The following is an 18,124-nucleotide window of genomic DNA, read 5'->3' as shown; positions in this document are numbered from 1 at the left end:
CCCTCCTAATTTAAATTATGGCAGACTTAACCACTGAACTTTTGAGAATAGCCCTTTGTGTGTGGTTTGTATGTGCTCCGTTTTTTCTTGTGAGTAATTGCCATGCATGGAGACAGTGGCAACCAAGAGAAGTGATAAAATACAAAGCAACTAACACAATTCCAATAAAGTAGCTACTGCGAACTTTTACTAGAAAGGTCAGATGCTAAAGAGAAGATACATATGAAGGTAGAAAAAAAATGGAAGACATTGAATTGAAATAAAACCTAAGTATTTAAAGTAAATTTGCAATTTGTTTCAGAATTGAAGAAAATTTTTTTCTTCAAAAAATTTTTTTTCTTAAAAAAAAAAACAAACCATTTTTTTTCCTCCTGGAAAAAATTTCTGGTTCTTTACTTTTATAGGTTTTCTTACCTATTTTTCTTTCTTTTCTTTTCTTTTCTTTTTTTTTTTTTTTTTTTTGGTGGGGAGTAAGGCTGGTGGATAGGAAACGCGATATTTTTATAGATGAGAGAGAGGAAATACGAAAGCATAAAAGAGAATGGATAGAAATGAGAATAAACTGCCCTCTGGCTTTTAGACTATTGTAATGAACAACAAAGAAAGGCTTTTTTGCCACCAGGAATAGAGGTTTTTCTTTAGCAAATCCTCAACTTTTGGTCAGTTAGAGAGTTGAGATGTTTTATTTCTTTTTATAGCAGCTCTATGAAGACAGAGAGGGGCAGATACCATTTTCATCTTAAATGGGAAAATAAAGTGATAAATATAATTTATTGAAAGTTATTTAATAATAAGTTTGGGGGTAAATTCTAGTTTATTCCAGTGTTATCTCTAGTAGTTGCTGCACTTTAAATGACATATAGTGATGATTTTATTCCTATTTGTTGTTCAATATAGAAAACACAGACATCTCTGTTGGAAACACCTGAAACTCATTATTGGAAGTTTGATTCTAAAGTAGCTCCTTCACAAAATATGTCCAGAAACATCACATCAGCGGACAATGGCAAATCCAGAGACAAAAGAGACTATTTGTGGACATCTGCCAAAAGTACTTTATCCACACCATTGCCAAAGGTTGGTTGCTAAAATTTCTAAGAAGTTCATAACGTTTTGGTTAAAAAAGGTTTTAGTATCATATGCCATATATCTGGTATTGCACATACATATATAAAACCAATTCAGTTTTTGTGATACCAGCATGAAATGGTTTCCTTTTTTTTTTTTTTAAGTTAAAAAAAATTTTTTTTTTTTAAATTACTGTCTACAGCTTAATGACACCTTGGGCAGATTCCATAAATTTTTGGCATTCACCAGATGGCATTCCCTGATGTGGGAAATCTGGTTCTGACTTGGCATTTTTCACCCCAGTTGCTTCCTTTGCTATTTACCCTTCATCATCTTGCTGCAAGAGTCCTTTACTTAGCAGTCAGCTAAGATCCTTGGTGGATCAGGTACCACCAGGAGGTGGCTGAGTTACTAGCTATCTTCCATATGCCCACTTAATCCACGGGGAATTCATTCAGCCTTTCCATGCTAAATGGTAGTACAGAATGTCTACTCTGGCCCCGTCCCCCTCCCCCCCCACCATCCATTTCTCTCTAATTTCTTTATACTCTAAACTGTTCAGCCAGATGCAAAGACAAATGAAATTTCTCCCTAAGTGTGTATCTAGTGAGGTATACATTAAGTGTGTATCTTCTTAAAGGTGCCCCTAGTTTTATATTAGTTCCTCACTTGGCTTGGAACTTGAAGGGAAAAATATCTCTACCTCTTTGTATCCTTCTAAGTTGAAATTTCGTACCTTTCCTTCTCAGTTTCCTTAAGATAACTGGGAAGAAAGGAGGTGTTTGGTGCTTGTATGGCCAGTTTAACCACTTTTTAATAAGCCCGAAAGAAGGATCGAAGGATCCGGGCTTTAATCATAGGTTACTTTCTTTAGAATATGGGTTACTAGCACTTTTTTCAACAGCTTTGTGCCCCAGTTAACAGTTCCAGAGCAAAAAGAAGAGTCTCTCACATCCTGTTTATACATATTATCCACACCATGCAAATTATGAAAATTAGTAAACTACATGGCTTAGAGAGGCTTTTATATAAAATTATTTTGTTGTATTTAGAACTATATTATTCACATGAAATGATCTTTGTATAAAATGAACCTTACTTAAAAAAAAACTTTTTATTGAAATATATGCAAAAAAAATGCCCAGGTCTTAATTAAACAATTGGATGAATCTTTACAAACTAAAGATGACTTTTTTAGTAATCAGCATTCACAATAAAATACAGAACATTACTATCATCTCTGAAGATCTTGCCCCCCTTACTAGCTTCTCCTCCAAGGCTAACTACTGTCCCAACTCTAATATTTGATGTATCTGTTTTTGCATTTTCTATAAACAGAATCATTATTTTTGTTTTGGCTTTATTCATTTAACATTATGTTTGTGGGACTCATCTATATTGTTGCTTTAAGTTGTAGATTCTCTGTTTTTATTCCTGTATAGTAATCCATTGTATGATGTACCATATTTTATTTATTGTTAGTGGACTTTTGGGTAGTTTCCAGATGGGACTTTTATGAACAGTGTTGCTATAAAAATTCTAGTATTTGACATGTATGCATTTTGGTTGGGTATGTCTTTAGGAATGAAATTGCTGGGTAATAACATTATGCATAATATGTTACATTTTAATAGATATTGCCTGGGCTGTTTTTTACTGTGATACAAAACATGTATTTTTTGTTTTTTGTTTTTTCCCCCTCATGCCAGTTCTCTGATTGCAGACACCAACTAGGTGTCCTACAACTTGATTAAATTCTCACACTACGTGGAGCTAATGTAAATCCCAGTAGGTTAGGGCTCAGTCTCATAAGACTGCTTCCGCTTCAGACACCAGTCACAATCCTGGTTTGCCACTTGTACTACTGTCCAGTTGGCTCTAAATTGGGGGTTCCCACAACCCCCTCCTCAGGTTTGCTAATTTGCTGGAATGACTCACAGAACTCAGGAAATTCCTTTACTTACTATTACCAGTTTATTATAAAGGATACAACCCAGGAACAGCCAAATGGAAAAGATGAGTAGGGCAGGGTATAGGGGAAGGGGTATAGAGCTTCCATGCTCTCTTCAGGAGTTCCATCCTTCCAGCAGCACCTCTGTGTGTTTGCCAACATGGACATTCTCAGAACCCTATCGTTTAGGGTTTCTTTTTAATGGAGATTTCACTACCTAGCATGATTGGTTAAATTATGGCCATTGGTAACTCAATCTCCAACCTCTCTCCCCTCCCAGGAGGTCAGGGGGTGGAACTGAAAGGTTACAAACTTCTAATCAAACCTTGTTTTTTTCCGGCAATAAGCCACCATCCTGAAGTTATGTAGGTGCCCTTTACTGCCAATTATTTCATTAACATTAACTCTTGTCCAGTTGAAAGGAGTTCATTCTGAATAGGAAAAGACTCCTATCACATTACTGTCAACAAAGACCAAATGTTGTACCAAAAGATGCTCCTTTCACTCAGAAAATTACATGGGTTTTAGAAGTTCTCTGTCAGGAACCAGGGACAAAAACTAAAGGTATGTTTCTTATTGTACCACACTGCCAATCATTTAAAAAAAAATCATTACATCAATTTATATCTAAGCTAGCAGCGAGTGAGAATTCTAGTTGCCCCACATCCTTGCTACCACATGGTATTTTTTATCTTTTTGATTTTAGCCATTCTCATGGCTGTGGTGACTTTACTTTTTTAAAAAGAACATTTTTACCATAATTTTAGATTTACAGGAAAATTGCAAAGGTAGTACAGAGAATTCCTTTATATCAGTCACTCAGTTTTCTACATTGTTAACATTTTACATTACCATGTACATTTGTCAAAACTAAGAAACGTACATTGGTACATTACTGTTAACTAAACTTTATTTTTCCATTAATGTTTTCTTACTCTTCCAGGATTCAATCCAGGGTACCACTTTGCATTTAGTTGGCATACTTCCCTAGTCTTGATCTTAAATTTTTAAAGTTTGTTTGTTTGTTTGTTTGTTTGTTTATTTATTTAATTAATTTATTTTGAGGGAGAGAGAGCATGAGTGGGGGAGGAGCAAAGAAAGAGGGAGAGAGAGAATCCCAAGCAGACTCTGAGCTGTCAGCATGGACCCCAATGTGGAGCTTGAACTCACGAACCGTGAGATCGTGACCTGAGCTGAAACCAAGAGTTGGGCACTTAACCAAGTGAGCCCTAGGTGCCCCTAAGTATTTTCTAGTATACCATTTTAATCCTCTTGTTTTTTACTATACTTTTTGAATTATTTTCTTAGTGATTACCTGAGTATTAACATCTTAAAATGATTTAGTTTGAATTAATACCAATGTAATTTCAACGGTATACAAAAACTTTGCCCAAACTTAGTTTCATTCTCTCTCTCTTTTGATATCATTGTCATGCAAATCATATATTTATACATTTTAAGCCCATTGATACAGTATAATAATTATTGCTTATGTGTCTATATTTTAGATTAGATAGGAAAAAAGAATTATAAACAAATACATGCATACTATCTTTTATAATTATATAGTTTTCTTTACTGGATGGTTTTGGTGTATATAGAATTATTTGGAAACAGGTTTTTTTTTAAGTGCTTTGGAGTCAACCTACAGCTGTTTTAACTCCATGGTTTATGGTAGAAATCAACTGTATGTAATGAGTCACTTGTCTCTTACTGCTTTTCTAGTTTGTCTTTGACTTTTGACAGTTTGATTGTATGTCTAAGTGTAGTTCTAATTGAGTTTATCCTCCTTGGAGTTTGTTGAGCTTCTTGGGTGTATAGATTAATGTTTTCACCAAATTTGGGAGGTTTTCAGCCATTATTTTTTCAAATGTTTCTTCTTCCCTTTCTCTGCTCTTATCTTGGAACTCCCATTATGTATACTTGATGGTGTCCCACAAGTCTCTGAGGCCCTGTTCATTTTTCTTCTTTCTATTTCTTAGACCAGATAATTTCAGTTGAACTCTCTTCAGGTTCATGGATTCTTTCTGCTTTAATATGATATTGAGCCCCTCTACTGAACTTTTCATTTCACTTATACTTTTCAACTGCAATTTTCAATTTGGTTCTTTTTAAAAAAATAAGTTTTATCTTTATTGATAATTCCATTTGGTTAGAGATTGTCATCATACTTTATTTCTTTAGATATGGGTTTCTTCAGCTCCTTGAACATATTTAAAATAACTGACTTAAAGCCTTTGTCTAGGAAATCCATGACAGGTCTTCCTTAGGGATAGTTTCTTTTGATTGTACCATCCCAACCCCTGTGATGGGCCATAGTTTTTTGTTTCTTTGCATGTCTCATAATGTTTTTTTGAAATCTGAACACTAAAAATAACATAATGTGACAGCTGTGGAGATCAGATTCACCCCTGTCCTTAGGGTTTGTTGTTTCTGCTTGTTACAGTTGTTGTTTGTTTAGTGACTTTTCTAAACTAATTCTGTAAAGTTTGTATTCTTTGAGTGCCACTGAAGTTTCTACTTGGTTAGCTTAATGTTCAGCTAATGTTTGAACCAACTGAGCCTGTACCAATAAATCTCCCAATTTTTACCAATGGACTGTAGGTACTTATTAGGGTATACCTTCAGCACTCAGCCATACCATTGATAACTGAATCTTCAAGCTCAACTAGGGCCTTCTTAGGTCTTTCCTGTGCTTATTCACAGTCCTATGCATGTGTGGCTTTCTACATTTCCAGGAATGCCAGAATTTTTGAAGTTTTTGTCTAGTTTATCATTTGACCTGTTAAAATCATTGCCTCATGGAACTGCAAAGTGAAAACACTTGTCTATAATTGTCTTGATAAATGCTGTGTCCTACTCAACACCAAAGAGAAAGCTTTTGTACTGAATGAGTTCTGAATCAGGTTAAATACAGACTAGCTTGTGAGGTCTTTCACAGAACCCCTAGACAGGTCAAATAATGACAACTCTTTGGGAATAAAAGCTTTGAAAGAGCTCTCAATTTTGTTTTGCTCCGACTAATGGCTGCCAGTCTGGACCAGGAGTGTGGGATGTTATTTTTTAAGGGTAACATAGAGAATAGGAGCTAGGATGAAGAAAAGTTAAGACACCGCAAAGCTTGCTGTTCTTATGGAGGTTCTGCCAATTATTTTATTTTATTTTATAATTAAAAAAATTAATGTTTAGTTTTGAGAGAGAGAGCGAGCGAACATGAGTGGGGGAGGGGCAGAGAGAGAGAGGGAAACACAGAATCCTAAGCAGGCTCCAGGCTCTAAGCTGCCAGCACAGAGCCTGATATAGGGCTTGAACCCACAAACTGTGAGATTATGACCTGAGCTGAAGTCGGAAGCTTAACTGACTGAGCCACCCAGGCACCCCTCTGCCAATTATTTTTTTTTTTAAATAAACACTACAGTTTGTGACAAGCTTTTGGTTAATTTCCAGAGTTCTGAAAAAGTGGACTTTGACCATTTTACTAGTATTTTATTGCTTTATGGAAGAGAAAATCTTTGGAGTACCTTACTGTGCCATTTTTGCTGATGTCACTGACCTAACTTTTTAAGGTACTTGAAAAAAAAATTGTAAAACTTACAGGGAAATATGGAATAGTAAACGTTGACTAATGTGACTTACTTAATCAACAAAATATAAGCATACCTATTTTCTCATAAATCAGTAAGGATTTTTGTAGAGAGAGCTAAACTCATTCTGTTTTTTGGTCTGAATCATTGTTAAAAAAGTTAAAAATCCCTCTTCTTAAGATCGTTGACTCCTGAAGTTGAAGAGTGTCTCTCCGCACTCTCTCCTGCCATTATTTTCTTCAGTAAGTTGAAGGGAAGGACAAAGAAAAAGTTTTCTATTAAAAATTTTTGGAAGGAAGTTGTAAGTTTTAGCATCAAAAATACCTGAATTAAATTCTTATCAAAAATCTCTATATACATTCCACTAATAATTGAGAGTTATTGATTGCTAAAGACTTAACTTGCCTTTATTAATAATACGGGGTTTTTGATGGGAAAATGTATTGTTTTTCTTTTTGGATAGGCATATACTGTGAAGACACCAACGAAACTAAAAATTCAGCAGAGAGAAAGCAAGAATATACCTACCGAAGAAAGTAATAAAAAAAGAAAAATGGTCTTTGAGTTTGATATTAACTCGGATAGTTCAGAAACTACTGATCTTTTGGTAAAATACTACAAATCAGTATTTATTACTTGTTTACATTATTCATTATTTTTATACATTACTTTTTGATGTATATGTATAATATATACACATAGCATCTACCATTGCAATACTAAAATATAGTAGAACTCTACTACAACACAGAGCCCTATATGCTTTTGCAGCATTTCAGAGAGGGTTCAAATAATCTAACTTCAGTAAACATGGCATTTTAAATTACTTGATGTAACATAGTTGACACATGATTAACAATCTTGTTTTCCAGCAGAGTGTTACAAGGAATTTTTAACCACATTTTCTCTTTTTTTGTTTCTTTTCTTTTTCCTCTTTATTTCTTTCAGAAAGGTTAGATGAATCTTGCTATAGCCAAGTTTGTTATTTAGGGCCCCTTTTGATTTTGCTAATATACATGTTACTTCATTTTATACCACTTTTTGGTTGAAATCTGTATCAAGGTCTAACATTACTATTATTCTTAAAGAGTTAATGTATTAAAGATGAGTTGTTTAAGGAAGATATTTCCCCTAGCAGTTTGTATTAGTAATTACTCCCTACCATGAGTGTATCCACACATACCAGTGTTTTCTGAAGTTATAATATTGATTTAGTGAGAATAGTTAAACTTAGATTCATTTAATTTAAAACGAAATAAATCTCATCAGACAAAATGAAGCAATATACCAAAGATTCCTAATTACAAAATTCCAGTTAAAAGCACTTGTTTCGTTGTTGCCACTTACAACTTTTGAGATTCTTCAAGCTTTTTTGGGACTGCTTTGTTCTGGAAAAATGAGTAGCTGAAGTCTTAAAACTTTAATTATTGAAGTTAACATACAGAATCCTTACTCAAGTACCTCTTTGTTTTATAGATGTTGATTAGCATTTTAATGATTAAAACTGAACCAAGCAATGTTTCAAAGACTACATAGATTATTTCTTAGAACAATCTCCTGTTTAAGAAGTATAGACAATGTTGCTGTTCTCATTTTACAGAAGAGGAAACTGAGTCACACAGATACTTGCCCAAGATCACATAGCTAGTAAGGCAGGGAGCCAAAATTTGAACACAGACCATCTAGCTCCAAAGCCTATGTAAGACCATGTACATAGTAACTTCCAGCTTAAACTGAAGTCCAGATATATAAAAATGTAAGGAGAATTAGTAGAAAGACTATGAGCTCTGGGATTAGACACTCCAGGGTTGGAATCCCTACTATTTTTCTAGCAATGTGAATTTAGCTGATCTGAGATTCAAAATGACTCATCTCATTTTTAAAAGCATCACAACTTTGCAACACCATAAACATACTACACTATTATATGTATACACAATTATTTCCACTTGTCTAAAAAGACATTTCATGTCTATTTATTTGGTTATAATTATCATTTGAAGTTACTATTTTTGTAAATTTCTTAACTGTTGTGTTTAAATTTTGATGAAGATTCAAATTATTATAAAAAGTTAGATGTAAAAATGGATTGTCTAAGTGATCTTGGATAGTGGAGTAGGACATAACCACAAATTTATTTCTCCACCTAGATAGCAATTGTACTTGCAGAAATTGCCAGAAGTAACTATTTTGGAGCTCTGGAGACTGTTTGAATGCTTGCAATTTCCAGGGTTGCAACTTGGTAAATTATAGTTAAGTTTGCAACCTTAAGAATGGTAGTAACTACCTATAATCCAATCCATAGGCCTGTGGCAGACAGCTATGCTCAGGTCTTGGCCATAGACAGGGTAAGCAACAAGGACTTTTTCTCTGAGTATCAAGGTTCAGTGTTCCATATCATGATTGTTGCTTCTCACCACTGAGGTGCAGGCACAGAAACTTCCTGTCGTTCTTTCAACCCTCGCTGGCTTGTGTCTTCTTAGAGGATTTAAGTGAACTGTATCTGTGGGTTTTGTTTTGTTTGTTTGTTTGTTTGTTTGTTTTGCCTTCCTCTTCTTTTCATTTTTCTTCTTTGGAGGACCAGGCATTTAAGAATTAGTACACTCAAAAGCACTCACATTTATGGGGTATTTAAAACCACTACATGTGCCAAGGGAAAGACAGGCTCAGAAAAAACCTGAGATCTCAAATTTTCATCTCATCCTGATCCCTGGCATAGAAACTTATACAACATAAAACAAAAACAAAACTAACCCACTACAGCAAACCCTGGGGAAAGTGAAGAATCTGATTTGCAGACCTATCTAATTATAAGATTCCAATGTCTAGTTTTCAACAAAAATCACAAGGTATACAAAGAAAAGGAAAGTAGGGCTATACAAAGGAACAGAACAAGTCAGCGGAAAACGTCCCTGAGGAAGCCAAGATTGACAAGAGCTGAAAGAGCTAAACGAAGACATAGACAAAGACAGAAAAATGATGTATGACTAAAATGAGAATACCAATAAAGAGATAGAAATTATAAAAAGAACCAAGAAGGAATCCTGGAGTTGAAAGTACAATAACTTAAAATGAAAAGTTCATTAGAGAGATTCAAAAGATTTGAGTAAGCAGAAGAATTGATTAATTTGGAAATAGGATCATTGAAATTACTGAGTTTGAGGAAAGGAAAGAAAAAAGGAAAAGGGAGTAGGCAGCCTGAGACTTGTGGGACATCATCAAACATCAATATGTTTTGTACGAGTCCCAGAAGAAGAGAGAGAAAAAAGGGAAAAAATATTTGAAAAAGTAATAGCTGAAAACTTCTCAAACTTTGATGAAAGAAAATGAATCTACAAATCCAAGAAGCTCATTGAATTCTAAGTAGTATAAAATCAAACAGACTCACGTCAAAACACATTATAATCAAACTGTCTAAAGACAAAGAGAATCTTGAAAGTAGTGAGAATCAACTCATCACAAACAAGGTACTCTCAATACAATTATCAGCTGATTTCTCACTGAGAAGACTTGGAGGCCAGAAGACAATAGTTTTCCATATTCAAAGTGCTGAAAGAACAAAATCATCAACCGAGAATTTGATACCTGCAAAAACTGTTCTTCAAAAATGAGGGAGAAATTAAGACATTCCCAGATAAACAAAAGCTGAGGGAGTTACCAAATAATTTACACAGGAACTTATAAAAGCTAGCATTGTAATTTGGTTTGTAACTCCACCTTTTATTTTCTACAGGATTTGAAAGAAATTGCATCAAAATTGTTAATCTACATTACTGGGTGCCCAAGGTATAAAGATGTAATTTATGACATCAATAACAGAAAAGGAGCATGGAGCTGTATAAGAGCAGGATTTTTGCAGGCTATTGAAGTGAAGTTGGTATAAATTCAAATTAGATTGTTATAACATTATAGGATATTAAATGTAATCCCCATGGTAACCATACAAAAAAAATCTGTAGAATATACACAAAAGGAAATGAAAAGGGAGTCGAAACATTTCACTACAAAAAAAATATCACCTAACCATAAAAGAAGACAGTGATGGAGCAAATGAGAGAGAAACAACAAACCTCTAAGGCATATAGAAAACAAACAGCAAATAGGCAGAAGTTAGTCTCTCTTTATTGTAATTACTTTAAATGGATTACACTTTCCAATCAACATAGATTTACAGAATAAATTTTAAAGAATGATCCAACTAGTGTTTTGTCTAAAAGAAACTCATCTTAGAACCAAAGACACAAATTGAAAGTCAAAAGGTGGAAAAAGATATTCCATGCAAATAGTAACCATAAAAGATCTGGGCTGGCTATACTTCTATCCAACAAAATAGGTTTTAAAGCAAAAAAGTGCAAGAGGCAAAGAATGACATTTTATATTAATAAGAGTTTCAGTACAGCAAGAAGATATGAGAGTTTTAAACATTTATACCTAATAACAGATCCTCAAGATACATGAAGAAAGTCTTTACAAAATTGAAGGGACTAATAGTTCTACATCAATAGTTGGATACTTCAATACCCCACCTTCAATAAAGGATAAAACAATCAGAAGATAAATAAGGAAATGGAGGACTGGAAAAACACAATAAAGCAAATAGGCTTAACAGATCTATACAGAACACTCAACAACAACAGAATACACATCATTTTCAAGTGCACATGGAATATTCTTCAGGATAAGCCGTATAGATTACAAAACAAGTCTCAATACATTTTAAAAGATAGCCATCATACAAAGTATCTTCTCTGACTACAATGGGATGAAATTAGAAATCAGTAAGAGTAGGAAAATTAGAAAATTCACAAATTTGTGAAAATTAACACACTTCTAATCAGAAAAGTCGTCACGAGGGAAATTAAGACTTAGATATGAATAAAAATGAAAGCACAATATATCAAAACTTATGTGATACAGCAAAAACCACACTCAGAGGAAAGGCATAGTTCCCAAATTCCTACTAAAAAAGAAAGATCTCAGTTCAGTAACTTAACTTTATACTTTATGTAACTAGAAAAAGAACAAACTAAACCCAAAGCTAGCAGAAAGAAGGATATAATAAATATTCAAGGGGAGATAAATTAGAGAATAGAAAACAATAGAGAAAATCAATGAAACCAAAATTTGTTTATTTGAACAAAATTGACAAATCTTTGGCTAGACTAACAAGAAGATGTAAATAACTTGAATCAAATGAAAGTGGGTACATTATTACTAATTATTCAGAGATAAATACTGTGACTGTATGGTAACACATTTTATAACCTAGAAGAAATGGACAAATGGGTAAAATCCTCAAAACACAAATTACCTAAACTGATTCAAGAAGAAATAGAAAATCTCAACAGACTTACCTACAGTAAGTAAAGAATTTGAATTAGTAATAAAAAAACTCTCAACAAAGAAAAGCCTTGGACCAGATGGTTTCATTGATGGATTGTATCAAACATTTGAGGATATAACCTTCTCAAGTTCAAAAAAATTAGAGAACTCAGGCTAACTCATTCCCTGAGGCCAGCATTACCTTGATACCAAAGCAAAATACAGATATTATTAGAAAAAAATTAAAGACCATTATCTTTTATGATTGTATATGTAGAAATCCTCAACAAAATATTAGTCAAATTCCACATCATATTACAAGGGCTATTCACCATGACCAAGTAGGGTTTTTCTGAGAAATACAAGGATGGTTCAGTATAAGAAAATTAATGTAATATATCACATTAATAGAACAAAGGGAAAAAAATTCATCTCAATCGGTATAGAAAAGGCGCTCAACAAAATCCAACATTTTTTCATGATTAAAAACTCTTACAAAGCTAGTAATAAAGGGAAAATTCCTCAGCATGATAAAAAGTACTTACGAAAACCCACAGCTAACATCATAGTCAGTGGTAACAGATTGAAAACTTCCCCCTAAGATTAAGAATGAGACAAGGATATCCATTTTCACCACTGCTAGTCAACATTGTTCTGGAAGTTATAGCCAAGACAAAAAAGACAAAGGGAGAGGGAGGGAGCTAAAAAGCCGGCATACGGATGGAGTATGGGGTACAGCTATGTGCAGATGTCATGATCCTATCCATTGAAAATCACAAAGACTCCACAAGAAGGCTACTAGAGCTAATAAATGAAGTCAGCAACATGGAAAGGTAGAAGAACACATGACATCAGTTATGTGTGTATACACCAGCAATGATTAAAATCCAAAAGGAAATTACTACTACCACCACCACTACTACTACTACTACTACTACTACTACTACTACTACTATTATTTAGGTACAAATCTAACCAAGAAGGTAAAACGCTGAAATACAATGAAAACTATAAACATTGTGGGAAGAAATTAAGACTTAAAGAAATAGGAGAAAATTCTGCTTATGGATAGGAAGACAACATTGTTAAAATGTCAAAACTACCTCTGATACTAAAATTCATATAGAGCTACATGGGTCCCCAAATAGCTAAAACAATTTTGAAAAAGAAGGATAATGTTGGGGGATTCATAGTTCTCAACTTTCAAATTTTCTACAAAGCTAGTAATTTAAGCAGATTAATACTAGGATAAGGAAAGATATATGTGGAATAAAATAGCCCAGAAATAAATCCTCACATATATAGTCAATTGATTTTTGACAAGAGTGCCAAGACCATTCAGTGGGTAGAGAAGACATTTTTTTCAACAAATGGTGCTAGAACTGGATATACCCAGATGCAAAAGAATGAAGTTGGACTCTTACTTTATACCACATATAAAAATTAAGTAAAAATGTATCAAAGATCTAAACTTAATGCTAAAACCATGAAGCTCTTAGAAGAAAATATTGGGAAAATTTTCATGACATTGAATTTGGCAAGGACCTAATGGGTATGAACCAAAAACAGCCAAGAAAAGAGAAAATAGATCAATTTGAATTCAAAATTAAGAATATTTGTGCATCCAAGGACACTATTAAAGTGAAAGGACAAGCTAGAGGGTGGCAGAAAATATTTCAAATCATATATTTGAAAAGGGATTAATATCTAGAATACATAAGGAACCCCCATAATTCAACACCAAAAACCATACAGCCCAATTTAAAAATGGACAAAAGACTTGAATAGACATTTCTCCAAAGAGGATATACAAATGGCCAACAAGCACATGAAAAGGTGAACGTTACAGAGTTAGAAGGACAGATAAGGTTTTGTTTTAATTGGGTTAATTTATTTTTATTTGGGCAGTCATTAATGAATTATCAGTTTGCTATGTACTGAGTAAAATTTTAACAGTTTCCAGGATGATTTAAAATTTTTTTCTTTTCTAAGCTGGTCAGTTGGTACATACTGGTTCTGAGTGTATATGAAAGGCAGCTTTTTATGAATTACTGAATTCTGCTGAAATCTTAGAATTCATGAAAATCTCTTTGAATATTTTTATTCATGAAGCTTCTGTAAATGTGACATTAGGAGCAGGAAAAGATAACGTAAACCGATTGCTTGCCTGACTAAATCTGTGTAGTATATTTATTAAGAGAATGGATTCTGGAACCAGCCTATCTGGATTTGAATCCTGGCTCCACCTCTTACTAGCTGTATAATCTTAGGCAAGTTACTTAATATTTCTGTGTCTTCATTCTTTACCCTCAAAATGGGGATAATAATAGTATACCTACTTCATAAAATTGTTGTGAGGATTAAAGCTAAAATACACAAAGTGATTAAAACAGTTTCTAACATAAAGTACTAAATACGTGTTAGCTATTGTGTAGGGACATTACAATACTCATAAACTGATAATTGATAACATTATAGCTTTATAGGATTATAAATGCTTATTCTAAAGCCGAAGTGTGAGTTTGAATAAGTGGGCTGGGGGGAAGGGGAAGGAAAGGTAGTAGTATAAAGACTCTGAAACTGAAATAGAAATAACAAAATAAGTACTATTCATACACATCTTGTATTTCACATAACCTTTCAGGAACATAGTTAATAGAATCCAAATCTATGTCCTTGTTTGACAGATGGAGGGTTTATTTTGTCATTGTCTTCAGTTTTTCTTCTTTTTTCTCTCCTCTTTCTCCTCTTTCTTCCCTTCTCTTACCTCCTTTCTTCCTCTTTTCCCTTCCTCGTTTTTCTCCTCCTCTCTGTGATATGTAGGAAAAATCTTAATAACAAATATCAGTGATGACAGACTCCAAATTAATATTTTTGTATTTTCCTTTAAGGGCATGGTAGCAGAAGAAGAGACATCGAAAAAACTGTACAAGACTAATAATCCACCAACTCCTCATCTTTGTGTCAGAACACCAAAACAGGTATCTTTTCATTTTTACTTCAGAAAGCAAATTTCAAAAGCTGGACTTTATCTTTTTAAATTAAATATATTATGATTTTATTTTATTTTATATTCAGACCCCTTCATCTCTAACAACCCCTGGATCTACACTGAAGTTTGGAGCTATGAGGAAAATGAGGGAAGATCGTTGGGCTGTAATTGCCAAAATGGATAGGAAAAAAAAACTAAAGGATGCAGAAAAGCTATTTGCTTAATTTCAGAAAATAAGTGTGATTAAGGAGCCTAATAACATCTTATTTATAGTTAATTAAAAATGTTTATTTTCTGAAGAGCCAAACAGTTTCTGAAATTGAGACTTTATTTTTGCATAAATAATTTGGTTTTTAAAATTTGTATATTTTGGCCTAAATTGAAATAACCACATGTTACCTGAAATCTTGTAATTGTATTCAAATAATAAGATGATTGTATTTTGTTTTTACCTTTTCTTGTATTTATGAAAACTGTTTTAGCTAAGTTTTCAAATTTGTAAAGTTATCCATTAAATGCTAGGAACACATTGAGATTTACTCTTTATTCTTTACTATTAAAATATTTTAAATGCAAATAAATGCTTTTCATTGATTCTGTGAGGTCATCTGAACAGCTTATCATAATTTTGATAATATTTGTTTTTAAAATCTTAAGGTCATTTTAGTGAAGTTTCATAATTCTGAAGAAGCTTTATCTATTTAGTTGTAGGGGGGAAAAGGCTATACCTTTTAGCTATACTAAACTTTAGAGCTATACTAATAGGTGTATCTATTTAGTTGTAGGGGGAAATAAGGCTATACCAGTATGCCTTCATAACATTATTTATTCAACACTTACTACTTTAAGCAAATATTTATTGAATGCCCACTAAGAGCAAAACACAGTTCTAGATACTGGAGATATGACAGTGAACAGAACAGAAAAAGAAACCCTCTGTTTTTCTAGAGCTTACATGTTAGTGAGGGAAATAGACAAGACAGAAAATTTAAAGACCAAAACAGATAGTGTATTGTTAATGGTAATTGCTAGGAGAAATAAAACAGAAGAGTACTAGGGAGTATGAAGAAGGTTGGACTTTTAGGTAGAGTGGGCCTCACTGAGATAACATTTGAAGATCTGATGACTAACAAGTGAGCCTGTGGCTCTCTGGGGAGTACATTCCTGGTGCAAGGAACAGAAGTTCAAAGACCCAGAGGTGGAAGTGTGCCTACTGTATTTGAGAAGCAGCAAAGAGGTCACTGTACCTGGAGAATCATGAGCAAAAGGAAGAGTAGAAGGAGAAAAGGTCTATCTTTATCAGGATGGGGAGTTTGGGTGGGCAGTTTATGTAGTGCTGTAACTACTGTAAGAACTGTGGCTTTTGCTCTGAATAAGATGTGAAATTAATAGTATTTTTTAGCAAAGAAGAGCTATGATGTGACTCAAGTTTTAACATAAGGACCTTTCTGACTACTATATTGAGAACAGATTTTGAAAAGAAGACAAAAGGCTAAAACAAAACAGGAACTTTTTTTTTTTTTTTATTTTAGAGCAAGTGAGGGAGAAGGCCAGAGCAAGAGAGAGAGAGAATCTTAAGCAGGCTCCACGCCCAGCATGGAGCCCAAGATGGGGCTCAATCCCATGACCCTGGGATCATGACCTGAGCTGAAATCAAGAGTTGGACACTCAACTGATTGAGCCACCCAGGTGCCCCAGGAAGTTATTTTAATAATGGATATGAGAGATGGTATTTGGCTTGAACAAGGGTGAAAGCAGTAGAGGAATAACATGGTCAACTTTTGGATCTGCTGTGAAGATTAGATTTGGGACGTGATAAGAAAAAGAACCAAGGATAATTTAATATTTTTGGCCTGAGCAATGTAGTTTTGGACATGTCAGGTTTGAAATGCCTGTTAGACATCCAAATAGGGGATGGTAAATAGGCTTAGAGACAAGTTTAGGGTAGTGATATAAATTTGGTGGGAGTTAACAGCATATTTAAAGCTATCAAACTGGATGAGAACATGTATAATCATGGGTGTGACTGTACCTAGAAAAGAGGAGATTAGAGAGATGATAAGAAACCATCAAAAGATTAGCCAAGAGTGATAGTGAAGTCAAGCAAGAAAGTATTTCAACAAAGAGGGAGTGATAAATTGTGTTAAATACTGCTCAGAGGTAAAGTAAAATTGGTTAAGTGTTGTTAATGTGGAGCCTGGATGATCTTAAGAATGGCAGTTTTGGTGACTGGAATTTGATTGAAAGGGACAGTTAAGAGAATGGGAGTAGAGGAAGTGGAGATAACATCTCTATAAAGAGTAAGAAGTAGCAATTTCTTACTTGACACATCCCCAAAGGCAAGGGAATTAAAAGCAAAAATGAACTACTGGGACCTTACGAAGATAAAAAGCTTTTGCACAGCAAAGGAAACAACCAACAAAACTAAAAGGCAACCAATGGAATGGGAGAAGATATTTGCAGATGACATATCGGACAAAGGGCTAGTATCCAAAATCTATAAAAAGCTTGCTAAACTCCACACCCGAAAAACAATCCAGTGAAGAAATGGGCAGAAAACATGAATAGACACTTCTCTAAAGATGACATCCAGATGGCCAACAGGCACATGAAAAGATGCTCAACATCGCTCCTCATCAGGGAAATACAAATCAAAACCACACTCAGATACCACCTCACACCAGTCAGAGTGGCCAAAATGAACAAATCAGGAGACTATAGATGCTGTCGAGGATGTGGAGAAACAGGAACCCTCTTGCACTGTTGGTGAGAATGCAAATTGGTGCAGCCACTCTGGAAAATAGTGTGGAGGTTCCTCAAAAAATTAAAAATAGACCTACCCTATGACCCAGCAATAGCACTTCTAGGAATTTACCCAAGGGATACAGGAGTACTGATGCATAGGGGCACTTGTACCCCAATGTTTATAGCAGCACTCTCAACAATAGCCAAATTATGGAAAGAGCCTAAATGTCCATCAACTGATGAATGGATAAAGAAATTGTGGTTTATATACACAATGGAGTACTACGTGGCAATGAGAAAGAATGAAATATGGTCCTTTGTAGCAACATGGATGGAACTGGAAAGTGTGATGCTAAGTGAAATAAGCCATACAGAGAAAGACAGATACCATATGGTTTCACTCATATGTGGATCCTGAGAAACTTAACAGAAACCCATGGGGGACGGGGAGGAAAAAAAAAA

General features: G+C 34.2%; 1 protein-coding gene across 2 annotated transcripts in view; it reads left to right on the top strand.

Moving 5' to 3' along the window:
* The window catches only part of SYCP1 (synaptonemal complex protein 1), a 118,559-nt gene extending 103,126 nt beyond the window's left edge, over positions 1–15,433 (top strand). For both annotated transcript variants that reach the window (XM_047870823.1, XM_047870822.1), the window contains 4 exons: positions 898–1,077; positions 7,067–7,210; positions 14,817–14,906; positions 15,004–15,433. In XM_047870823.1, the coding sequence (XP_047726779.1) occupies positions 898–1,077; positions 7,067–7,210; positions 14,817–14,906; positions 15,004–15,141 (552 nt within the window). In that variant the 3' untranslated portion in view covers positions 15,142–15,433. The remainder of the gene's footprint in view (positions 1–897; positions 1,078–7,066; positions 7,211–14,816; positions 14,907–15,003) is intronic.
* The last annotated feature ends 2,691 nt before the right edge of the window (positions 15,434–18,124 follow it).

Source organism: Prionailurus viverrinus, chromosome C1 (assembly GCF_022837055.1).
Source record: "Prionailurus viverrinus isolate Anna chromosome C1, UM_Priviv_1.0, whole genome shotgun sequence".
Classification (NCBI taxonomy): Eukaryota; Metazoa; Chordata; class Mammalia; order Carnivora; family Felidae; genus Prionailurus; species Prionailurus viverrinus.
The sequence above is the reverse complement of the archived record's forward strand: the minus strand, read 5'-3'. Positions and strand labels throughout refer to the sequence as shown.